Raw genomic sequence first — 26,947 nt, 5'->3', positions numbered from 1 at the left:
GCTCAATGAAGAGTATCATCTGATAACGTTTACAGAGGGTAATGTCTCTATTTTATTAATGCGATGTTTTATCTAACAACTGTAAATTAATTATAATTTTGTTAATAAACACTGTTTTGTCTCCTACTATATGTATCCTTTTTGTAACCCCTTAGCTGAGCGCAAAGAATGTTGGAATCCTAATCCAAAGTCACACTTTATTTGAGTGGGGAATGCTTTCTGTTGCTATGTGATGGATAAGACTGTTGGAACCAGAGAGATAGGAAACAAGCTGAAATTGTCAGTTTTCCCCTTCATTACAAGACTCGTTTTTTTTTAACGCCGTCCAACAATAGGGAAGCGATAACACTTTTTTCCCTGAAGTTGAAAACCTGCTTGTTCAAGCCTCGCTGACTTTCAATGAAAGATATAGTCAGTTTTGCACTGTTTGATATTTAAACAGGCGTGGATTGATGAGCCAGGCTGATGCCAGTATGGATAACAAAAGCTCATAAACGCATCCAATGGAAAACACAAATCAGTATTTCAGGCCTTCACTGTTGCATGTTAGCAAAGGATGGTTAAATTACTTCGTTTTGGACAGATTCGAGACTGAGTTGATCTCAATCGGGCATGAACATAGCAGTCCTACCATGGAGCTGTATTCCTGAGCAACATTCAACACAGGGCCAGAAAATGTGAGGCAAATTTCTACAGACGCTTCCCAGCTCATGCTTGGCAAGTTCCTGGAGCCGCGGCGAGCAAGGTAAGTAGTGTTTCTAGGGTTTCCAACAGTCTTCCACAAAAGTTAAAACAGGTGATTAGTAAACCCACCACCCCCCCTGCCCAGAACTACACCCCAGGTGTATTTTGAGGTCTTTCTCACCTATGAACAGTCAAAGTAGATGCAGTTAGGATTAGCAGTAAAGTAGCAAGTTTCCTTTATTGAAAGCAAGTTACATTTGCAAAGGCGGCTTGCTCCAGACTATCCATTTAACATAAGCACTCCGTATTTCCAATGCTTAAGTTCACTTCTGTCACCTTTGCGCACTTGGATTAGCAATTGCTCCCAGTTTTTGCTTCAAAAACAAAAGGCACTGATTATCGTTCCCAAGGAAGACCAACAATGCACATTTCTTTTAAACCATTTCTCACCTCCTTACTGGGATTTTTCCATTTACATTTGTCAGGAATGATAACCTCATCCAGCTGGAAGAGAGAAAAAAAAAATCAATGTTATTACTTATCAAGTGTGGACAAGAGAGCAGAAAGGAAACAGATGTGTTTAGCTTGAAGCCACATGAGTGGCTGCGATCACAACCCCAAATATGCTGAGCAGCGAGGTGGGCTCAGGAGAAAACCCATATACGGTACTGTGGTCATTCACTGCCAAGGATAACTTGAACATGACTGCTAATTATAGCTGACGAGACCAATGGAAATTCAGAAGACATAAAAATTGGAGGAAGATTTGGACTTCTGCAAGATAAGAAAGACTTGACTTCAATATAATTAAAATGAAATGAGCATGAAAGGGCTTTAATCAAAAAGGATTTGCAAGTATTTGAAATTTAGCCCAAATCCCAGTCTAGCTGCTGCATTTGCCCTGCTGCTGGGTTCTTCAGTCCCAGCTAGACCAACATTCTAATCTCCACATCCATTCCTAGCCGATTGCAACATCTGTCTGTCAAGTCCCTTACACTCCTCTCCAGGATCCTGCTATGCACTGCATTCCAGGCCTTCATTCAAGTGTTCAGTGCTCGGCATAGCTATCCCCAAGGAAAATCACGGGGAAGAGCTCTGGGAACATTCGGAAAATGGGTTGTGGGGTCCTGGGAATAATAAGGTCTAGGATTTGACAAAATGGGGGTAGCAGGAATAGGGGGAAGGGGTGGGTTTTTTTTTTTAAAACTGGGTGCACGTGAACAGGATAGGATGTGAGAGCCACTGGTTGGAAGGGGCAGGAAAACAGTGAAAAGTTAAGGTCAGTGAACACTCAAAATATGTAAGAAACCAGAAAGGGAGCAGTTGACACTTAACAAAATGATGGAAAATGAAAACGCAAGGTCATCTTCAAGTGCTCAGCAATCTCCATTAACATCAAAGGCTCCCTATCAAGGAACATGGCAGACTCAACCCAAATGCTCAGCGCCATTAAGGGCTCGACATCCTTCACCCCATATTCCTAGTTGCACATCATGTTGCCTGGATATTTGCTATTCCTGAAAGAACCTGATAGGAGGACTTGCCATTTTCTGAGTAATGGACTGTCAGCAGATGCCCTTTCTCGTTCATTTCAGAAAATTGCCTAACATAGCCTAGGCCAGAATGCACACAACAACCTCCACGTGATAAAGGTTTTGAAATTAGACTCTTCAAATATTGGTGTACAAATATCTAATACTTTTGCACGTGAACACACGAATTAGGAGCAGAAGGAGCCCATTCAGCCCCTCGAGCCTGCTCCGCCATTCAATAAGATCATAGCTGATCTCTGTGTGTGTTTTGAATTCCACATTCCCATCCACTCCCGCTAACCTCAGATTCCCTTGCCTAACAAGAATCTATCTCTGCCTTAAAGCTATTCAGTGATCCCCGCCTCCACCATCTTCTGAGGCAGAGAGTTCCAAAGTCGCACAACCCTCTGAGAGAAAAAGAATTCTCCATCTCTGTCTTAAAAGGGCGACCCCTAATTTTAAAACAGTGCCCCCTAGTTCTGGGCTAACCCACAAGAGGAAACATCCTTTCACGTGCACCTTGTCAATACCGTACAGGATCTTATATACTTCAATCAAGTCACCCCTCACTCTTCTCGCAGTGTCTGCTATTTTAATGCAGCAAATAAAGCAATTTTATATGAATATACTTTTAACATTAAAAAAGAGATCATTTCAAGCGACCAGCCTCAAGCTAATTCTTCAGCTGTTTTGTTCTACAATTTTTGAGCTCTCACTTTTCTTTACATAATCCAGTTTTACTGTGCACGAAGGTGATGTATAATTTGACACTTGATGCATCATTGAATAAAGTGTTTAGAAGCATGGCTAATAAAGCAAATTCAATGCGAGACAATCACATCATTTGTTAATACAACTGAAACAAGCAAATGATAGAGGTGTAACTTAACTGTTTCTTGAGACAGGTCATGGGGCAGACATTGTTAGCTTTGAAGTTGTGAATAATGGCTCTTAACCCTTCTACCCAATGCTGAAAGATCAAAAATACAAATTACTTTCAGTGGACCCACTCCAGCAACATTTGACTTAGTTTTCTTTTTACCGAGGCTTCTGCCCAATTCCAGTTTCATTTCAATTGCCCCTCACCTCATCTTCCCCAGCAAAGTCCTTTAAAAATCGATGCTACATCGCACATGCCTGACTGCACCATTGAGCAAGTGGACCACCGCATCCTCACTCAACCTTACAGCTGCCTCTGTTAACTCAGCAAGGGAGAGCACTAAAGTACTTGTCTGCTGGTTATATTTTTCAGCTGTTGGTTTCCAATAATCTTTGTTCACATGGGGTACGCAGTGGTGTCCCTATTGACATCCATTTCCTTCACTAGCTTCTGTGGCAGCTGCACCGGACAATGTCTGACAGTGGGAATCCCCTTTGGCATTTCACTGGACTGTGATCTGTTCCAGTGTTTCTTTTTTAAAAAAAAAGTTTCTTCCGATGACAGCCCAATATTCTTGGCGATGTTTGTACAAGAGAACTGCCAAAAGTTTAGTGGCTTGAGAGGGTTAAATGCCGTCCCTGCGTCTTCTCATCAGTGCCTGATACGGTCACTTCACAAGCTCGCGCGAGGTGAGTTCTCATCAGGGAACTTGGCCGGGATTTTCCGGCCCCGTTGTGTCGGGACCCAGCGGGGGCGAGATTCGGCAGACCCGGCCAAAGGTCCATTGGCTTCCGGCCTGACCGGACGATCCCGGTGGTGGGTGGGGCTGGAAAACCCGGCCCCTATGAGCTTAATAATGGGCGGGGGAGCTCTGAAAAGACCGATCATTCAAAAGCAAAGTTGAAGGAAAATATTCAGAGGCAGAGGAAAAACGCCACCAGTGAAACGTTCTCCTTCAAGCAGTTACACGCAATGACATTTGGTAACCTTTTGTGAATTCACATTATACAAAATGGTAACCGATAATCTTCTGCGACTGCTCTTAATAACAATCATACAAGCGCAAAAATCGCAGCATTTTGATCATTTTTGACTAACTACAAACAGTTATAAATTGTCAGTAGAGTGCTATCCTGAGTGAAGCAAAAGCAAGAGTTCATGCACACGTTTTTTTTCCCCCTGTAAATGCAAGCTGACAATTAAATCCCATATTCATTGATCACTTATTTGTTTGGCTCTGCGCCCAACAGAGCTTGTGTTCAGAATGCAGAAAGGCATTTGCACCATTAGTGGGCAGTAAAGTTCTTAAATCGTGTAAAGATAATGGTGTGTCACCTGACACATTACCACCTATACGTATGTCACTCTCTCCTTGCAGATACACTGATTTACAATACTCCAAAACATTCATCGTTGAGAGCTTGGTGGGATTTGAACTGATCGTGATTTCAGGTGCAGCTCTTCGAAATTTTTGAGGTTCACTCACACGCACTCACGGGGCACAGTGATCCCAGGGCTGCGCCACACCAGGCCCGACACGAACCTGTGAGGAAACAGACTGACTGCACCCGATAATGCAACGTTAGGTAGTTTTGATGTTTTCAATGCGTTCCCAGCGCTTAGCACATGGCTGCCTGGTCAGCCGGGATTTCCAGTGCCTTCTGCTGTTTAAAGGGCTACTTACTGAATGTCCTCAATCTGCCCCGTTTTCCGGCTCTCAAAAACGTGTGGAGGTCCCACTTAGCGATCAGGTGGTAGAGGTTCTGTTGCAGCAAGTCCAGCAGTGAAGGATGACTGCCCCCCTCCCCCCACCCTGTGACCATCACCACCTCTTCCATCCCAAAGACAGACAACCCTTAACAAAGAGTACAGCCAGAGCAGAAGGGTGGATTTAACCAAGTGCACAAATGCAGTCTTATTTATAGTTGCCTGACTGTACAGAACTTGAATATTGCTGAAAAGAGGGACTTGCTGTTAGAGCTTTTCATCTTGCACTCATCAGGACAGATGCAAGAATGCCAAATTTCAAAGGGAGCAACAATTTATACTGCATGGGAAAGGGGCCAACCCATCAGCGTCCTTTCCACCACTTTAATGGGTGCCTTATTGAAAGTGTTTGGAAAATATGTGACCTCCAAGTGACCAAGGGGAGAAGATGGGACCAAAGTATGGTCTCAACTTAGCATCCTGCACCAGCCTCTGTCACCCATTCCGACACCACGTATCGGTTAATTCGAGAGGTTTGGGTAGGAGCGCGTGGTGAAACAAAGAGCAGGAGAAGAAAGTGAAGGGAATTCTGGGAGACCCTCTCCGTTAGTCAGAGAGCTCCTTACCCCAGGAGTTAGAGCCTCACAGGAGCATCTACACTGGGTTACAGCCCACCGAATGTGTACCTAGGCTCACCCGGCATCTGGGCCTACATGGATGCAGCGAGGTCCAGCAACCAAATGCTATGAGGAGATCAGCTACCAGAAAGCAAAACTGGAAGCGCTTTAAGAGCCTAATGATTTGAGTGGATATGGGGGAGGGGGAAACTCAATACGTACTGTTCCCTGTTTCGATATTGCATCCATCAGGAGGAAGCAACGTTTAAAACAAAGCGAGGGCATGAATTATTTCTACAATATAAATAATGTGCTGCGATGCCAGATCTTTGCTCGTTATCTGTCCACGAGGAAATGGGGGCCCACCCAAATTTTCATTCCTAGTTATGGCATAACATGGTTTGTTAATTCATGGAGATATGTGAGAGTGTGCTATGCAACCTGTACATCTTGAGGACATGTCAAGGGTGGCGTCTATTCTTAGCACACTAGGCGCCTGCATAATGCTGTAGGAGTGGCTAACCAATCTGAAGACCAGCATTGCTAATATGGCCATTTCACAGCCTGCAGGAGTGGAGTCTCTATTGGTCGAGGGCTTCAATTCAGGCCTAGCCACCATCACAAATAGGCCTAAGAGGGAATGCCCAACAGGACAATGACAGATGCTATATCCATGTGAATCCAGTCACCTTGTTGATATGACTGCTGGTGTGTCCATGAGCAGACAGGTCCAGGCAGGCACCTTTTATACTTCTTTTTTGTTCATGGGAATGTAGGCGCCGCTGGCAAGGCCAGTATTTGTTGCCCATCCCTAATTGCCCTTGAACTGAGTGGCTTTCAGAGGGGCAGTTAAGAGTCAACCACATTGCTGTGGGTCTGGAGTCACATGTAGGCCGAATAAGAATGGCAGATTTCCTTCTCTGAAGGACATTAGCAAACAAGGTGAATATTTACGACAGCATGTCATGGTTACCATTACTGAGGCTGGCTTTATATTCCAGATTTATTCATTTAATTTAAATTCCACCAGCTGCCATGGTGGGGTTTGAACACTGGCCCCCCCAAAGCATTAGCCTGGGCCTCTGGTCCAACAACATTACCACTACACCAACATCTCCTGCCACTACATCAACCACCATCCTATCAAGAGTCACAGGTCCATCTACTGAATCAGCATGAGAGGTAATCACCCACTTCGAGAACCAAGCAATGACACCCAGCAGTCAAATAATTCACTGCATTCGCTCATTGCGTTAAGACTCTCTAAGGAGCATGCAATAAGGATTAGAACACACTGACTGCCGCTTCACTCGAAGGGAAAGAGCCCAGGTTAAAAATATTGAAGGCACCTAAACCATTCACTGGAAGGTTTAGCAAAAGCTGAATTGGCTGAATCTCTAACATGTCCGGCACTGTTGTAGAGAAGCGATGTAGAATTTCCAGATCGGCAAGTCAGGCTGAACATGAAGGACGGGAGCAAAAAATAAATTCAGGGGATTATGGGATTTAAGCTGGGAAATGATGAGCAAAGCTAGCACAGAGCAGAATAAATCTAAAAGACATGGTATTAAAAGGAAGGTTGACAGTAAGTTAATTTAACTGCGTCGCACAGAAATTATATTACATTTAACAAGTAATACTAATTTTCCCTGGTTAGAATAACTCAAAACCAGCGATGCTCTTTAGCACTGTCTTTAGCACCGTGCTCTTAAAATACGAGTGTGAGTTAGGATCGTTTCTGGGTCCCTACCCCATTCTGGCTCTCCAGGTGACCCCCTGCGAGTTCTTCCCAGAGCTTGTCAAGGAAGAGGATTCCTGATGCCGCAGGCCCAGCGGGCTTGTGGCTTTGGAAGGATGGCAGCCTCACCACCAAAGGTGGGCACTACCACTAGTCAACCACCCTCAGGCCCTGAAGGTGGCCCATCCACCGCCAGGAATATCCCAATGGCATCCCCCCACCAACCCAACAATCAACCCACAAATGGCCACTTCATTGTGCAGATTTCTTACTCATCACTGCTGGCCAGGTAGCCTTTGCTGGTGGTGACTTGTCTTCAGGAAGATCACCCAGAGGCAAGAGCCTATTGGCCCACTGACCCGACACTTAGCTCCAAAATTCTCCTAGTTCCACCTTCAAACTGAGCTCTTTGGGATCGGTATGATTCACCCTTTACCGCCTTTGCCATTGTAGTCATCCTATTTCCCAAGGCCTCTCGGTGGATGTTTGAGATTGCTGGCAACAATTAAGTGGATAGGTGTAAAACAGGTGGACAATTTTATGAAGCACCTGCACTGTAATGCTGGGGCAAAAAGATTGTACTCTTAATAGTCATGGGTCACTATTTTCCAGAAAGGCACCTGAATTTGAAGAGGTTGAGAAAGTGCAACTCAGTGGCCGACTTTTTCTTTTAATTCTTTCATGGGATGTGGGGATCGCTGGGTAGGCCAACATTTATTGCCCATCCCTATCTGCTCTCGAGAAGACGGTGGTGAGCCACCTTCTTGAACCACTGTAGTCCATCTGGTGCAGTTACGCCTACAGTACTGTTAGGAAGAGAGTTCCAGGATTTGGATCCAGCCATGATATACTTCCAGGGCAGGAATGGTATGTGATCTCGAGGTGAATTTGCAGGCGATGGTGTCCCCATGTGCCTGCTTCCCATGTTCTTTTCTAAGTGGTAGAGGTCGCAGGTTTGGAAGGTGCTGTTGGAGAAGCTTTGTGAGTTGCTGCAGTGCATCTGGTGGATGGTACATTGGTGTGGAGGGAGTGAATGTTTAAGGTGGTGGATGGGGTGCCAATCCAGCGGGCTGCTTTATCCTGGATGGTGTCGAGCTTCTTGAGTGTTGTTGGAGCTGCATTCATCCAGGGAAGTGGAGATTACTCCATCGCTCCTGATCTGTGCCTTGTAGATTGTGGATAGGCTCTAGGGAGTCAGGGGGCGAGTTACTCTCAACAGGCTCACATTCTCACCCCATCCTAGGATAAATGCCTCTCCTCTGACCTGCTCTTGACTGCGCCACTGTTTCCATTAAAAAATATATATACTTCTCCCTCTGTGTCCGCAATTGCATACGCATCCTGTGAAATAACGCAGGTGGACTAATCCACCTGTGCCCAGCAGTCACAATCACAACTACGAACTGTGCGACAGCACTTACATTTGCTTGGCACCTCTTCAAAGAAAGAGTCGATATTTGGCATTTAGTGGCATGAGAATTGAAGTCTGTGTCTCCTGCAGTCAGGGAGTTGTTATCTGGATGTTCCAATGTGCTGTCACTCCAGCTGATGAAGGTTCAAGTTTAGCGGACTGAAACGTTTTGAAGTATTTCAAGAAGGACTTTCCAAACATTTTTTTTTTTTAAATTCATCTATGGAATGTGGGCATCGCTGGCTAGGCCAGCGTTTATTGTGGTGGTGAGGGGGGGTCGTGACCCCCAGAGGAGTCGCGAAATGGGGGTTTAGAGTTGTGAATTTCGAGGTAGCAATTTATTTATTGCCCATCCTGAATGTGCGATGCCACTGGAAGTTAAATTTCAATGGGGAAATTATCATCCACATCTCCCTTAGCAGTTTCCTGACCACTCGACTGCAAGAAGGAAAACAATGAATGCTAAGTTCAGTTGACCAGGAGAGACAATGAACCCACAAGGGAGCTGCAAATTATGCCAAAGGTAATCACGTCTGACGTCTGACAGAATAATTTACAGTAAGCTCGCGGATTTTTGGAGTCAGGAAAAAATAGAAGATCGCATTTATTTCAGACATCTGTTTAAAAAAAAAACATAAGTGCCAAATCTCCCATGCGACATTGCGTATTAGTAACATTCGGTAGAAAAATAGCAACATGTTCACTGTGAAAATATTAGTTCTTACCACATCCGATTCATTTAAAAGACGTGTTAATTATGTGTACCTTAGCTGTTTCCACACTGTCAGCCACCAGATACGTAAAGCTGATGTTTACCAGGTCGGCATCACAGCAAATGCAAAAAATTCTTCCATCCAGTTCGTGTTCTGCTTTTCCAACTGCCTCCAGTGCAGACAATATTTTGGGGTCCTTGAACGCGAGTGAAAAGGGAGAAATAATATTTGCATAATGGATCATTGAAGGTAAGGAAATAACATTCAGAAAATAATTATGGTTACGTTTACTGAAACTTTGCTGCAGCTGATGAAGGTTCAAGCGAGTGGACTGAAACATTCTGAAGTATTTAAGGCAGGGCTTCCCCAAACTGGACCGTGACTCCTCCCCTTCCCCACCCTCCCTCCGCGTTGTGAAATGAGACTTTGGGGTCACGAGCTTCAAGGCAGCGATGGCTGCCGTGGAGCTCGGGCTGATTTCGAATGGCAATGAGGTCCCTTTAAATCCTCATGTCTTTTTCTATCGATGGGCGTGGCCTAATGGACTCCTCTCTAAGGCACAATTGCTGCTGCATAAAAAGCATGTGAATAGGGAGGTGTTTCTCCTTTCTTGTGGAAACTCTGCCTTTTCATCAGCTGCCTTGCCCCCACTGCAACAAATCCCTCAACAGCTGAAGCCTCCCCCATCCAAAGCCTCCCTCTACCCAATAACTTAAGTCTCCAACCCACTCACCCAATGAAGCCCTCCCCCTGCTCTACAACTGAAGCTTCTCCCTCCGCCCCGCTCAACAGCTCTCGTATTCCCCCCCAAATTTTCACTCCAGCATCCCACGAAGACTGAAGCACTAAAATGGGGTCACTCCGTGAAAGGGTTTGGGAAGCACTGATTTAAAGTAAGCCTGATGGCTTGGCAGGCAATCCTTTCCTTAACTTTAACCTGAACAACTTCATTTGCCTCCCAACCTTCCTTAGTTTACTAGGATAGTCAATAGCGCCACTGCAATCCTTTCCTTTGTTTCTCCAACTATGCCATCCCACACATGGTCGCCAAAAAAACAGATTTAGCATTTACCTCACTGCACACTATTCTGATGTCCTTCTGTGGCAGCCTACATAACAAGTCACTGCATTCTGAAGAGTAACTTGACAGGTTTTCCTGACGCGTTAAGGTACTGTCTAAACGCAAGACATTTTTACAGTTGTCATGAAACAGTTTTCATTGACACAACCAAAATAATTTGCATTTGTTTAGCATCTTCAAAATAGGACAAAAATGTCCCAAGGGAGAGAAAGAAATTGGCACTAAGTGACATTTGCTGCAGACTTGACATCCTCCAGAACATTAACTAACATGCTGTTCCCTTTATGGCACTGCTGATAATGGTTGCCTTGCTAGAAGCACTAGAGGGTAAGCATTTACTTGAAGGTTTCTCTGTAGATAGTTGCCGACATGGATCATTTAACATGGCAGCAATGTCAACTTTGCTGCCAGGCATTTTTGGCAATTGGTGGCTTGAGTGGGTCAGAACAGCAACCAATTATTTGCTCTTTGCCATGAAAAGCCAAGAACAGCCACAAATTACTTACAGGCATAATGAACCTTTTAAGGAAGGCTTGTGTGGTTTTTAAAGACATACGAGCAAGGACACTGAGCAAGCGATGGCTGAAAATGTAAAGTGGCTGCTTTCTGGAAAATTCCTATGTGGATTATACTGACAGACCTGTCCTGAGAGAACATGGGGTGTCGCACCTGAAAAGCTGTCGTGACTTTCTTCAAGCAGAGACTCTTGAAAGGGAGATAGAAAAGATTCAAAAGATTGACCTTTAGTCTTCTGAGGTTGTGGAGACAAAAGACTGATTTGCACGTCTCAGCAGTCACCCAAAAATCCATCTCCTGTTGATTTATATCTCAGAATGTGTAAAGCAGAAGAATAAGCTAGTCACCCTCCTGCAGCTTGCAGGCAAAAGATCTCTCTCTCTCTCTGTTACTGGAGGTAAAGTTCAGCAGAAGCCACAATCTATAGGAAATAGGACAGCCTTTCAGTCACCCTGCGGAACCCAGTCTCCAAACTAACTGCGAAACTACCAAAGTCAGCTCTACCGGAATTACCCAACTTACGGCCACAATGTACCGCCATCTATGCCTCATGGACAAGCCAAAGACCGATTCGTATATTCCTTTTCACTTTTATTTGGGCTCTTAACGTCTCATTTCTGATCTATGTATGTTGTGTTTTTATTATTTTTCTTGGGTTTTGGTGACTAATAAACTTAATCTTTCTTTGACTCAAGAAAGCCTTGTTAAATTGGCTCCTTCTAAACATTAAATACATTTGGACTGGAAAAGGTGTCGACGGGGCTGGGGGCGGGAGGGAGACTCCCTTTTAAATTAACCTTGTTGCGACCAACCGAGGGGGTTGAATGAAAAAGGGGGAGCATCACAAAATTGGGGTCCCGTTCGGAAGGTTAACAAATTGGGGGACCTCGGCTGGTTAAAACACCTTCCAGACATGAAATCACAGCTAAAGCACAAAGAATTATGTTTCCCTTGTGCTAGTCCACAATATGAAGGAGGTCAATTCCACAGCATTGACAGTATTCCAGAAGCCTCAAATGAAATAGAAAGTGTGTTGGAAACACACAGGTCAAACAGCATCTGAACAGACAAGCTGACTTTCTTCAGACTTGGGACACATGAGGTGAGCAGACATATTAGTGAAATCAAGAATAGGGAAAAAGGTAGGGGAAATGTGTGTGTCCATATATCAGCTTGAATTTTAGGGTGTTGCAAAGGGAATATTCCCTCTAGAAAGTAGAGAGGGGAAGGCAGAATGAGTTTGGAGTTGGGATCATTTTGTAGGTAACGGAAGCAGCAGTAGACACTTTAGCAAAGGTGTGAAGGCATTGAGAGTGAGTGCAGAAAAGATTCATAAGAATGAGAAACTTCAGCTATGTGGATAGATTGGAGAGGTTAGGATTGTTTTCCTTGGTGAAGAGAAGGTTAAGAGGAATTTTGACAGAGGTACTCAAAATCATGAGAGGTCTAGACAGAGTAGATAGGGAGAAACTGTTCCCACTGATGGAAACATCGAGGATAAGAGGGCACAGATTTAGGGAAATTGGCAAAAGAAGCAATGGAGATATGAGGAGATACTTTATCACACGGTGAGTGGTTAAGATTTGGAATGTGCTGCCCGAGAGTGTGGTGGAGACAGGGACAATCAAGCCATTCAAGAGGGAACTGGGTTATCTGAAAAGGAAGAACATGCAGGGCTGCAGGGAGAAGGGGATGGGGGAGAGGAATGGCACCAGGTGCCTTGCTCATTTCGGAAAGCCAGCCCAGACACGACAGACCCCTCGAAAGGCCTCCTTCTGTGCTGGAACAACAATTCACAGGCTCTGTTCTGTGATTCTTTGACAATCTGAAAAGTGCAGCAGGTTGGCGAGGTGGGAACAGAGTTGTACAAGATGGAGGAAGGGATCAGGGCAGGAGCAAGGGAAATGCGACAAACAGGTCTGGTTAATGGCTCTGTTAACTCTTTGGTGAGGTAAAAAGGGCATTTCAGAAGCAGACGGTACGAGTCATAAGAGCAAATATGATGGAGATATACAGACCGGGAGAGTGGGATGTTGTTTTTGCAGGTTAGGAAGAAGGTTACTGAAGTTAGTTTTCATATGGTCAATGGAAGGTGATCACTGTGTTCAGACAAAGAGAGAGATAAGAAGGGGAGCAATTGGGGGTAGACCAAGCGAACAAGAGGGACAAGTGTAATTTGGAAGCACAGTTAATGAAGTTCTCAAGGTCAGGACAAAAGCAATTATCAGTGTCAACACACTCGTGGAAAATCCAGTCATGTAGGAGGGACCCTGGGAACTCTGCCAGAACCTTATCTTGAGAATTAAGTTATGCAACATAAATAGCTCAAGAATCTTACCAATATTCTGAGCAGATCTTCATCAGGAAGTAATTTCTTCAGGATAATTTCCAAGTAATTTTATTGAGCCAATCTATTTCCGTCACTGTCTCACATTACTTTCACTTCTTCCTTCGTGTGCACATGATCTCCTAGAGATAAGGCACACAAAACAAATTCTTACCTTGGGGATAGTCCCATATCGTATACTGTTGACCATCGAACATTCCAGTACCTGTCCTTCCTTAAAAATACAGGAGAAACATTCAGTAAGCTGAGTTTGCAGGAAACAAAACACATATCCAGCGTGCCAATATTACTCTGCTTAGAAATGGGTTGAAAGCACTTACGGTGCCAATAACATGGACTTCCTGTTATTTATGAAGGGGAACTCCTTAAGATATTTTACATGCTTTGTCACTGTTGCAAAATAATAGTTGGAGCAGAACGTATATCTTGAATAACTGCTCGATCAGAAGCCGATGTTAAAGAGAAACTTACCTTCAGTGCTCTCCTTGAGATGTTTTCGAGCAGTGCTGCAAGAGGAGCAATGCGGCAAGTGCGCACATGGTCAGGGGAGGCTTAAGTTTTGACTGGCACACAGGAGATGCCAGAGATAGCCTGGAATGGTGCAAGCACCCACCTTACCCATGCCAGTGAGGTGCCTTCCCACTGACCTCCGAGTAAGGTTGGTGGTGCCATTGAGTGCAATCCTGTTGGTGACACTCAGATTGAGACCCAGGCACTTGGGGGGCGACTATTGTAAAATGCGCCAGGAGGTATCCAAAAATTAAGCAAGAAAACGAGGAAGGTGAGGAGGGGTCAGCCTTCCAATCATTCGGAAGTCACAATTGCATGGCACGCACATGAAAACACGGAACAGCAAGAAGAAAACTGGGAAATTTTGAAGCAGGGAAATAAAATTAAAAAGGTCAACGGCATTTTGTGTTTTATATATAGGGGTATAGGGTAGAACAATGAAAGCATTATGACAAATTTATACAAATCACTGGTTAGGCCAGAGATAAATCAGTGTGCAAAGTTTCGGGTGCCCTGTTATCAAAAGAATATTAAAGCCAGAGAGATCATTAAGTGTAGATTCACCAGGATGATGTCAAAATGATTGGAAATCATAGTCACGGTAAGAAAGCTGAGGTACTCCAGTGGAGCAGGAAAAGCTGAGCGGAGATTTAATAGACATGTTACACATTATGAAAGCTTGTGAGAGATTAAAAAGGGAAAAGGTAATTCCCTTTGTTGGAGAGCCAGTGACGGAAGGTCATCGACTTACACATGGGAGTTAAGAAATTAGTTCACACCACGGTTGTTGGAATGTAGAATGCTTTGCCACAAGGAATGGTTGTGGCACAGACTATTGGTTCTTCTGAAGGGAAACATGGATAAATACTGGAAGCAGAGGATGGTACAAGACAATGGACAGCATGCCAGGAAATGGGATACAAGTTGGATTATTCTTCCAAACATACAAGGGAACTGATGCCCTCCTCCTTCTGTGCAGAAAACTTTGATTGGATATTGTGAGGACAAAGTTAGAAACATTCTGCAATGTACCATATAATCTTCCCATTCTTTCTAAAACTGAGGAAAATGTTGCACATAAATAGCTTTGGTACTAAATCTTTTAAGTTACTTTACTCCCAACGTTACTGTTACTTAACGCATTTTTAGTAAAGGAACTCGATAACAGCATCTTATCATGTCAGACATATCGACTGGGCAAGGGAAAAGGTTTATGCTGAGGTCACAGAGTTCAAGTATGGGCAAACATACCTTTCCTTCACTTTTCCAGGTGAGAAAAAATCCAAATTCATCAACCTTAAAGATGCAGCTAGGTTCCAATACAGATGATTCCTGTTGGAAGAAACAATTTTCAATTACAGGTCAGTTAGTGACCATTCTTAAAAAAGGTCAATGTTTTACAGAACAGTGCCCAAGTGGAGCCAAGGCTGGAGAGGGTGAAAATCGAATGAGTTCTTCTTGTGCACTCTCAGCTGTGGGCCCAGTTTAAAAGCGGAAAGGGCTTCAGGAAAGCTGGTCACCATGTTGCTCTGAACCCCAAGTTAATGAGAGTAGAAGTCAAATACTGATGGGGCTGCATCTTCCAACCGGTGGGCGAGCGAAGGGGGCAGAGCCCCCTCACCGACACGTAAAATGGGGTGGGGTGACGTCCCGATGTCACCCCACGTCATTTAGATTTTCAGCTCAGCGGGCGTACAGCCTATTCAAAGGCCTATTAAGGCCACTAAAAAAGTAATTAACATGATTAATGGACCTGCCCGTCCAACCTTACGGTTGGCGGGCAGGCCGGGAGCCCAGGCGGCCTTCAGAAAATACACAAAACCTCATCCATGAGTGGGATGAGGTTTCATGAGGGTATTAAAATTTTTATAAAATGTTTAAATAAAAGGGTCACATGTGGGAACATGTCAGGAAAACTTTTTCCAGCATTCAAAAAATTTTTATTACTTCCACCGATCACCCTGAGGCGGCACTTGGCCTCGGGGAGATCTGTGAGCTCTTTCGTGCGCATGTGCGGAAGAGCGCACTCCCGGCTGAGGGAATCCCACCCCCCCTGCCCGGCTTCTGAGCAGACGTCACATTGGGCGGGTTTTGATTGGCCCACCCACGTAAAATGGCAGCGCGCCCCCTAATTGGGGGCGCCGATCAGGAACCCACCCGCCCGCGCTCCCGCACATCCCCCACCCCGCCGACGGGGGGGGTGGGGGGGGGGGAGTTTTGCCCGTGATTTAACTTTTCCTCACTCCTGCATTACAGGCTCAGTACAAGAGTGTGAACAAGAAAGTGTTGGCGGTGACAGAAACTGTTCCTCAACTTCTCAAGAAAATGCAACTATGCTCTATTGAATTTTAATGTTAATAATTATGCAATTAGTGAATTATGCTAATATTTCAAACATATGAATCAGATTAAGTGACAAGGGCACACAGTCCTTAATGCATTGAACAATACATCATCAGTTGTCCGTAATTACAATTTTTCTGTTGACACATTCACTTACAAGAAACAGAATTTGCATTTATGCAGAAAACCAGACTCCTTTTGTACTATAAACAATCAGAAGTCAGTGCCACATAATCAGAAGATCCACCTAAGGATTAAGTCTTACCTCAGAGCTGATTAAAAGCACTGTGATGCTTTTGTCCTAAAAACTAACAGGGATTCCTCTTGAATTCTACAAGCCTTTCCCTCTATTTACCTGCTAACCTCCAGTCTTTCTTCAGTCTGTTGTCACTATTTCCTCTGGAACCAGCATGATAATATTTAAAATAAAGCGCCATTTAATCCCCCCTAAATATTCCTGCACGTGCCCATATTCATGCGTGATGTGAAGCATGAATATGTATTCTTCTGCTGACATTTATAAAAATGGTTTTACAGTTTAGGTTTAGTTAGGCACTTTGCTACCAGAATAGTTGCCATAAAAAGATGGCAAAAAGGGACAATGAGCTGAAAGACAAACTGCTTGCAAGCCTAGGAGCTGATGTCTTCCCTAAGCTGTGCTGTCACGTAGCAATCAGGAACATATTGTGCAGGAGACAAACAGGCCTCGCACAAGTCGTGGTCCCTTTAAGATGCGCACATGCGCGGTGGTGCGGCAATCTTAAAGGGGCCATGCAGTGCCACAAATGGACTGTGCACAGAGACGGGACATTAGAGAGAACATTGGGAAGAGCATGCAAATAATTTCTGCTGCCCACTATCTCCAATGTAACACAATCGTAAATCAAACTCAACCAGGGTCAAGGAAGGCAGAGAGGCCTTCATGCTGAAAGTCACAGGCGTCAGTGTTAAATGCTGTGCGTGAAAGGATGACATCCCCACAAAAGATCACTAAATTTTGAGGGTACTATCTTCATGAAGAGCTACATGGCAAACTTTTTTTTCCCTTGGAGAGGGAAAAGAGCCTGAAGCTTCAGTCACATTAACATTATGCATAAGTGACCAACAACTTGCAGTCATATTGTTACTTTAACAGAAAAAAAATGTCCCAAGGCACAAATCAAAATGAATTCAACCCACTATCCCTAAAAGAACTACTCAGCCTTATCTTTAATCAGCCTGAGGTTCTGTGAGCAGTTGAGAAATTCTGGAATATTCACTGCAATGATCAATAAGTATCAAAATTAATTCCTGCAATGCTGTGGAACGCACAATAAGCTCTAATTGATATCACTGCTTTTGCTAAAGCTATGGAGAGTTTTTCTGAATATTAAACACAATTGACAGCCAATCATATTACCAGCTCCTAGTTACCTGCTAATAGACACAAATGCTGAATATCAATAAAGAATTTAAGATAGCTTTGCCATCACAAGAAATATTCCAAGGGAAAGCACTAAGCAACAGGGAGTATTGAAAGCCAATGTTGGTCAGTGAAGCATCAACCTTTAGCACCATACCTTGGAGACAGTAAAGACGATGGCTTAAATCAGAAAACTGGCCAGTCTGTCCCTTTTTGAACTTCACTTAACTTGAGATGAATTCTTGAAGCTTTGATCACTGTGAAGAGTGTCTTAAAATATACGTTCCTTAAAAAAAGATTCAGCGGTTCTAAACTTATACCGCACTGAAGGTTGCCTTCTGTTTATGTGCTTATTTCTGATTATTTCGTAACTGTCATATTTTGCAAATAAATTTTCGATAAATATGTATAGTAACACTCTTCCTACATGAGGTTAAAACATTTCTGTAAAATGCTAGATTCTAATCCAGTGAAACACTGCAGAAATTGCTCATTTAGACAAGGTCCTGTTTCGTTGCACTGTGTATAGTACTGATTCTCTCTCTGATTAAACCCAAATCTATTTTAAATTGGCGAGTGTGTAGGAGCGTGTGACTGTGGAGAACAGTCATCAATTTTCTTTCAAAAAATGATACCATAAGCAGTAAATGAATGTATCATGCGTTTTGGATAGAATTTTTCCTCCTGACAGGGGGCGGAGTCATGCGGGGGTGGGTGTGGACCCAATCGGCGCCCCCCGATCAGGTCCGCGCCGCTATTTTACGTGGGTGGGCCAATTAAGGCCCGCCCAGCGTGATGCGTGCCCGTAAGTGCTGTGCGCTCCCTGAGCGGGCGACGGGGGGTGCCTGAGCCGGGAGTGGCACAGAGGTGCCTCAGGAAAATTAGTTTTAAGTTTAAACAGTCTAATAAAGTGTTGTAAAAAAATTTACGACATGTCCCCTCATGTGAAACTGTCACATGAGCTGGGACATTTGCACTCATTTTAATAAAAATTTTTCTGAAAATTTTAAATCATTCACGAAACCTCATCCCGCCCGTGGATGAGGTTCCATGAAAAATGCGAAGGCCGCCTAGGCTCTTCGCCTGCCCCCCTCCGCCAACTTTAAGGTTGGACGGGCAGCTTTCTCAATAGGCTTAATTTGTTCATTAATGGCCTTAACAGGCCTTTGACAGTTCGGCGGGCGCACAACCAACTCCGCTGCACACCCGCTGAACTGAAAATCTAAATGATGCGCGGTGATGCTGGGACACCCTCCCCACCCCTGCTCGCCGAGCCAAAGATTCAGCTCTTTGTTTTTTAATCCCAGCCATAATGTCAGTACGTGACTACATTTCCAATGCAGTAACTGAATTATTCTAAACTGCAGCATATTAAGTCAACCACTTTTCTTTGAAGCATTAACACAATTCTCTGGCCTTGCCTTGCCGTTCATCAGTTATCCATGCAATGACAATAAACAAAAACAGATTGGAAATACACAGCAGGTCAATCAGCTTCTGTAAAGAGCAAACAGTGGTTAACGGGTCATCAGGTCTCTCAAGGTTTCCATTTCTTAGTGCCATATGAAATAAAGTCAACTGACACCTAAGGTTTACTGATGCACCTCATCAATGTCAAGGCTACAAATGTGGTTGTTTGGATGCCTTAATTTCTTTAAATCCATTGATGCTGTGTGAGAGAAGCACACCAGCTGATACCAAGACACGCTTGGATCATTGCATGTACCTACAAGTATTGTTCAAGGGTTTTCCAACTTCCAAAGATGCCAAAGTGCATATTTGACATGGACAGTCTATGTTTTAAGAACATAAGAAACAGGAACAGGAGTGGACCATTCGGCCCCTCGACCCTGCTCCACCATTCAGTAAGATCATGGCTGATCTTCTTGTGTTTCGAATTCCACATTCCCATCTAACTCCCCGAAAACCTTTGATTCCCTTGTCTAACAAGAATCTATCTACCTCTGCCTTAAAAATATTCAATGACCCCGCCTCCACCACCTTCTGAGGCAGAGAGTTCCAAAGTCGCATAACCCTCTGAGAGAAAAAATTTCTCTTCATCTCTGTCCTAAAAGGGCGACCCCTAATTTTAAAATAGTGCCCCCTAGTTCTGGACTCACCCACAAGAGGAAACATCCTTTCCACGTCCACCTTGTCAAGGCCGTTCAGGACCTTGTATACTTCAATCAAATCACCCCTCACTCTTCTAAACTCCAGTGGAAACAAGCCCAGTCTGTCCAACCTTTCCTCATAAGACTACCCACTCATTCCAGGTATCAATCTAGTAAACCTCCTTTGAGCCACCTCCAATGCATTTACATCCTTCCTTAAATAAGGAGACTAAAACTGCACACAGTATTCGAGGTGCGGTCTCACTAATGCCCTGTATAGCTGAAGCACAACATCCTTACTTTTATGTTCAATCCCTCTCGTAATAAAGGATAGCATTCCATTAGCCTTCTTAATTACTTGCTGTACCTGCATATTAACTTTTTGTGACTCATGTACTAGAACATCTAGCTCCCTCTGCACCACAGAATTATGCAGCTGTTCTCCATTTAAGTAATACTCTACTTTTTTGTTCTTCCTGCCAAAGTGAACAACTTCACATTTTCCCACATTAAACTCCATTTGCCAGATCTTTGCCCACTCATTCAGCCACCTGCAACCTCCTCATGTCCTTTTCATAACATACTTTCCTACCTAACTTTGTATCATCTGCAAATTTAGCTACCATGTTTTCACTCCCCTCATCTAAGTCATTGATATAAATCATAAAAAGTTGAGGCCCCAGCACAGACCCCTGCGGGACTCCACTCGTCACATCCTGCCAATCCGAAAAAGACCCATTTATGCATACTCTCTGTTTTCTGCCAGCCAGCTAATCTTCTATCCAGGCTAATATGTTACCCCCTACCCCAGGTTTTACAAACACCTTACTTACATCTACCATGGCAGATTAAAAAAAAAAATGCCCCACTCTTGGGAATAGGAATTTATATTTGTTGTGGCAGTTTTCTGAAACATGAGGGTGAAATTATTGCCGTGCTCTGCCCACAGCTACAAGAACGCCTACAAAATGTCCAACACCACACCGACCACTCTCAATTAGCCCCTGTCCATTCTCCTTCACCGCCCTACAACCCACCCTCCCGGGTCTTCACTGAAGTTTGATGCAGGCTAATTGTACTTCACCCTAATTTTTCTTGTTCACACATAAACTGGGCAGCACAGCACTGCATGAGCTGAGACGACCCATACTTACCATCCCCCCACACACACACAAGATTCTTACACAAGACAAGGGCTCATGGGGTTTGGAACTGCATTTCAGCATGGGTAGAGAATTCACTGAAGGGCAGAAAGCAGAGTGTAGGCATAAGCAGGCCATTTTCAGGCTTGCAGGCCATCCTTAGTACAATGTCACAGGACTTGGATGAAGGGACCAGGTGTAATGTATTCAAATTGCTGAGGATACCAAGGTAGGTGGGAAAGTAGGCTGTGAGGAAAACAAGTGTCTGCAAAGGGGTACAGGCAGGTTAAAGGAATGGGCAAGAAGGTGGCAAAAGGAGTCGAATGTGGGGGAGGGTGCGGTTATTCACCTGCAGCGTAAGCTGAAAAAAATTGAATATTTTTTCAACTGGTCGTAAAAGTTGCTGTTCAGAGGGTTTGGGTTTCCTTGTAACAAAACACAAAGTTAACACGCAGGTACAGCAAGCATAGCAAGCTATTGGGAAGGTTAATGGCCCATCGGCCTTCATAGCAAGGGGGTTCGATGCATAAGAGTAAGGAAATCTGTACAGCAACTGTACAGGGCACTGGTAAGACCACACCTGGAGTTCTTTACAGAGTTTCAGTCTCCGTACCTAAGGAAGGAAATACTTGCCTCAGAGGTGCTGCAACCAAGGTTCAATACGCCTGATGGGGAGAGGTTGAATAGACAAGGCCTATCCTTACTGCAGTTTAGAAGAATGAGCGGTGATCTCATTGAAACATGTAAAATTCTATGAGGGCCTAACAAGGTAAAAGCAAAGAGGCTGTTTCCCCTGGTTGGGGAATCTAGAACTAGGGACGTAGTTTCAGGATAAAGGGGTCGGCCATACAGGAGTGAGATAAGGAGAAATTTCTTCACCCAGAGGGTTGTGAAACTTCGGAATTCTCTACACCAGTGGCTGCTCAGTCGATGACTCTATACGAGTCAGAGGTTGAAAGATTTTTGGATACTAAGGGAATAAAGGGATATGTGGATCCAGCAGAAAATTAGAATCGAGCCATGGTCCTTTGGAATGGGAGAGCAGGGTTGAGAGAAAACTGAGGGTTGAATGATCTCTTGCATCAGATTAAAATTCTGAATATGAACCAACAGAGTAAACTGCAGTACTTTCCATTTAAAATCCAGAGGAATCGGTAATGGAGATCTGGACTTACACATTCAAATATTACCGGTTAGTTATATACCATAGACAGTCTTGGGACATCATGCCAGGGTTACCAAACAATTCTTAAAAGTAACATTCGATCTCTCCAAGGACATTAGCAAGGATGCGGACACGTTTACAGGGCTGTTGCTCGTGATAATTAAAACCTGCAGCCAGCAGAGAAAGAGAAGGCATGGAAAACAGGAGGGAGAAGAGAGAGAATGGATGGCTGCACCAGGATTCCGAGAGCTACAGAGGCAAAGAAAGAATATATCAGCGAATGGTTATAGTCGCCTCCAGAATGCCTGCATGGTACTTGTCCTCTTGTCCAACTAAATCATTGCTACTTGTTCTATCTCAACTTATTTAACTTTGCCCAGTTTTACATTTGTGGCTCAGTGTTAAAATAGTTTTGACTAAGGCCACTTTTTCTCTGCAAAGATCTCTGCGGGCGCTGGAAATGTGAAATAAAAGCAAGAAAATGCTGGAAAAGCTCAGCAGGTCTGGCAGCATCTGTGGAGAGAGAAACAGAGCGAACGCTTCGAATCTGCACGACCTCTTCTTCAGTTCTGTAACCACTCAACAGTGCATTTAGCGCTGGCTGCACACTGCAGACATGCACGAAGTAGGCAGTGTGAAGTTTGCCTGCTATTTGCATCAGAATGAGCGGCTACGGTTAATCGCCAATCACGATTTTTGGGAGCTATCCAATTTTGCCCCCAATAATGTTACTCTAGTGAAAAAGGAAGCACATCATTATCATCTGATTAATTGGTATTATGCAGCATTAATATAGGAACAAATTGCCAACATTAGTGCTTCTGGCAGAGGGCTTCGTGCTCTGGGAGGCTATACTGGGAATTCAAGTTCACACAGAAAACTCTGAGCTGAGAGCGCTGGATAAAAATTTATACTATAATGAATCAGTACCTCATTAGGGCATTGATTTTTGCTGTATCGCAGGTTTGGGTTTTTACAATGCATTTAGGAGATGCTATTCTGGCGCTTTTTCTGCTTTATGCTGTGCTCTGGGAATGCATCTCTTTGCTTTGTCATATCCTTAATTGTTGGGCCCTATCCTTTTTTCACATTACCTTCAAGGGACTGGCTATTATGCATTACATTTTCTCAACTTTTTAAAAAAAAAACATGACTCATGGTGGTTCAGCTTTATTTAGCTACTCTTAAAATAGAGGCTTCAGTTCCCCAGTCCAACAGGCCAAATTGCTATCGCTACACTGGCTGCCTTCCTGCACTGACCAGTGGCAACATGGGAATCTGTGTCGTGGGTGGGTGAACTAGTTATTTCTGTCTCTTATCCCATGCACAAGGTTAAGGTGCGGGGGTTGGTGTCACCAGCTTTATCCACTAAAAGTTCCCTTTTATGGTTTACCATACTCTGGTAGGCATGCAAGATTATTATATTTGAGTGTCTGCCAGTCTGTCCAATCGGCATTTCAACCGTTTTAATATTTAAGGCCTTCAAACCAATTTGTTACTTCTTTTCTTAAACTTTCTCCTTTAGCTTCACATTTTTCTTATTTTTTTAACCCAACTGCAATAATGGATGGATTTTTTTAAAAAACCCGACGTTAAACCAAGGATAGACAAGTTTTCGAGCAATGATTCATCCTCTTTGCCAATGACTGCTGCTTTGCATCAGGAGTTTAAGCTTTGCCCTTGGGCATGCAGCATGCAAATATGATATGACGGCCTCAAAATTTGCATTTACTGCTTACCACACTCGCTTTCATCCAGGATTGGTGATTTGTTTGTTCTTCATCAATTGCTGCTTAATTGGGTTGATAAGGTTGGGAATGACCCTGTAACATCTATGTGCCTCATTCTACTTTCAAGGCAATCCAGTAAACGGACTTTAACGTCTACCTTCCTTGGGGGCTCCAAAGCGGCTGGAAGACATTTAGAAATGTCTATTTTCTTTTTTTTTTGAATTTATCATAACTTCTGTGACAATCACGATCAGCAAAGGCGGCACCGTGATTATGTTACTGGGCGAGTAATCCAGAGGTCCGGATTAATAGAAGCAAAATGCTGCCGATGCTGGATATCCAAAATGAAAACAAAATGCTGGAAAAAAAACTCAGCAGGTCTGGCAGCATCCGTGGAGAGAGAAACGGGGTTAACGTTTCGAGTCTGTGCGGCTCTTCGTCGGAACTTCAGAGTCTGATAAATTCCCGATGACCTATGCCTGAGGGTTCTAAAGGAGATAGCGGCAGCGATAGTGGATGCGCTGGCTGAGATTTTCCAGAATTCCTTGGATTTGGGAATGGTTCCATCATATTGTAAGTTGGCAGATGTTACTCTGCTTTTCAAGAAAGAAGGTAGAAAAAAAAACAGGGAACTATGGGCCTAGTTAGCCTAACATCAATTGTTGGGAAAATGATGGAATCGATTATTAAGGAAGTGTTAACTTAGAAAAGCATGGTATGATGAGAACAAGTCAAAACAATTTTACTAAAGGGAAATCCTATTTAACAAATTTATTAGAGTTTTTTGAAGATGTAACTAGTAAGGTAGATAAAGGGGAGCCAGTAGATGTAGTATACCTGGATTTCCAAAAGGCATTTGATAAGGTTAATAGGCAAGATAAGGGTGCATGGAGTTGGGGGTAATATATTAGCATGGATAGAGGACTGGCTAACAGACAGGAAGCAGAAATTGGGCATAAATGGGGCATTCTCAAGTTAGCAGGTAGTGAGTAATGAAGTTCCACAAGGGTCAGTGCTGGGGCCTCAGCTATTTGCAATCTTTATTAATGACCTAGATGAAGAGGCAGGGAGTAATGTATCCAAGTTTGCTGATGATACAAAGCTAGGTGGGAAGGTAAGCCGTGGGGAGGACACAGAGAGGCTGCAAAGAGATATAGACAGGTGAAGTGAGTGGGCAACAAGATGGCGGCTGGATTATAATGTAAGGAGGTATGAAGTCATTGCCTTTGGTCAAAAGGATAGAAAAGCTGAATATTTTTTAAGAGGTGAATAACTTGTAAGTGTCAGCGAGACTTGGGTGCACTTGTACAAGGAACATCAGAAGTTAGCATGCAGGCGCAGCAAGTAATTAGGAAGGCAAATGGCATGCTGGCCTTTATTACAAAGAGATTGAAGTACAGGATTAAAGAAGTCTTCCTGTAGTCATACAGGGTTATGGTGAGACCACATCTGGAGTACTGCATGCACTTTTGGTCTCCACATTTAAGAAAAGATATACCTGCACTGGAGGTGGTACAGCAAAGGCACCTGGGATGAGGGGGTTTTCTTATGATGAGAGGCTGAGCAAATTGGGTCTATTTTCTCTGGAATTAGGGGTGAGTTCATTGAAATGTACAAAATTCTGAAGGGGCTTGATAGGGTGGATGCTGCGAGATTGTTTCTGCTGGTCTGGGAATTTAAAACGGGGAGGTACAGTCTCAGAATAAGGGACAAAGACTTGGACAAGGAGAAAATGCTTCACTCAAAGGGTTGTGAATCTTTGTGAAATTCTCTGCCCCAGGGGGTTGTGGATGCTTCATCGTGAAGTTATTTAAGGCTGGGATAGACAGATCTTTGGTCTCAACCGCCCATATGGTCTACTCCTGCTCCGGTTTCTTGTACAGAGGATGATCAAAGGAAACGAAGAGCGTGCTGGATCTCCTTTCTCTTGATGACCTAATAGTGATTTTTAAAATTATGAAAAGTTTGGACGGAGTGGACACAGAAAACGAGTTGTCCCTTGTGGGGAAGAGCAAAACGAGAGACCCTCAAAATAAGATGGAAGAAACCCCATAGAGAAGTCAGGAAAAACATCTTTACCCAGAGAGTGGTGAGAATGTGGAACGCGCTACCACAGAGTGGTTGAGGTCAGTCATATAGATCTATTTAAGGGGAAGCTGGACAAGCATATGAGGGGGAAGAGAATGCTGAGTTTGATGAGGAAGGATGAGAGGCAGCTCCAGTGCAGTACAAATGGCAGTATGGACTGGTTGGGCCAAATAGACTGCTTCTGTGCTCTAGATCCCATGCAATTCTATGAATTGAGCCATTCATGCATCTTCTATCTATTGAAGGGCCAAGTTCAACCTTTTTGCTGTTTTGGCTTTCTAGTGCTATGGAGAACTAATTTCAACCTCATGGATTAAAGTGGGAAAGCAAAAGACAGCTCTTTTGAAACTGGGTAAGGTGCAATTAAAGGTCTTGTACAAAATTGTTTTATATTAGGCTGTCTGCAACATTGGTGATCCAAGTTTCTAGACTATTCAGAAGGCGACATGGCAAAGCCATTTTATAAACATGTTGGTCTCCCAGGGATTCGAGTGATATGGAAAGCAGGCCGGAAAGTGGAGTTGAAACCAAAGGTCAGCCATGGCCGTATTAAATGGTGCAGCAGGCTCGATGGGCCACATGGTCTACTCCTGCTCCTATCCTTTCCGTTCTTTTGTCTATGAATCCCAAAAATATTGGCTGTGATTTTAAATGAAGTCAAGGTGATCGCAGGACTTACAGTTGAACCCAACCCATTTCGCCACGTGTTGGAAGAACTATCAACAGAAATCCAGATCTCACAGCCAGCATCTGAATGCAGCGGACAGAACAACAGCCAGCAGCAGACTTGCAGGCAAGGAAATCCAGGTCAATTTTGTCCCCTTTTCTACTCTATTCTGGACTGGATAGTGGCTGAAAATTAATCACTTACTATCTCATAAATTATAGTGATAAGTGAAATTATAGTCATGAATCGATAGTGGTACATCAATGTCAAAAGATTAAAGAATGGCTTACAGTCAGAAGTTTGTAGTTAGCAGGGGTCTACTTTGCCTTTGGCTGGTAAGCTGCAAGACTTGAAGCAGACATCCCAATGTAGTTTGCTGAACCGAGTCAGCCACCAGCAATGTAGGCTGGGAAGTTGAGAAGGGTTACAATCACATAGGGGTGGGAGGGGGGCAGGGGGAATGGGCCCCAGGGTGGCAGCAGCTTAGACTATTTTTGAACACTCCAGCTCTCTCTGTGCCCAACAAAAATAATTCACCACTTTACACTGGCAGCAAGCTCAGG

The 26,947-nt window shown here is 43.9% G+C and overlaps 1 protein-coding gene across 3 annotated transcripts in view; it reads right to left on the bottom strand.

Annotated features, from left to right (window-relative positions):
- The window catches only part of plcb4a (phospholipase C, beta 4a), a 459,248-nt gene that overhangs the window by 190,937 nt on the left and 241,364 nt on the right, over positions 1–26,947 (bottom strand). For all 3 annotated transcript variants that reach the window (XM_078556436.1, XM_078556437.1, XM_078556438.1), the window contains 5 exons: positions 14,988–15,068; positions 13,381–13,440; positions 9,335–9,478; positions 3,107–3,186; positions 1,135–1,188 (listed from right to left, as the gene is read on the bottom strand). In XM_078556436.1, coding sequence (XP_078412562.1) covers positions 1,135–1,188; positions 3,107–3,186; positions 9,335–9,478; positions 13,381–13,440; positions 14,988–15,068 — 419 coding nt within the window. The remainder of the gene's footprint in view (positions 1–1,134; positions 1,189–3,106; positions 3,187–9,334; positions 9,479–13,380; positions 13,441–14,987; positions 15,069–26,947) is intronic.

The sequence above is a fragment of the Cetorhinus maximus genome, chromosome 14 (genome assembly GCF_964194155.1).
Source record: "Cetorhinus maximus chromosome 14, sCetMax3.hap1.1, whole genome shotgun sequence".
In the NCBI taxonomy this organism is placed as follows: domain Eukaryota; kingdom Metazoa; phylum Chordata; class Chondrichthyes; order Lamniformes; family Cetorhinidae; genus Cetorhinus; species Cetorhinus maximus.
The sequence above is the reverse complement of the archived record's forward strand: the minus strand, read 5'-3'. Positions and strand labels throughout refer to the sequence as shown.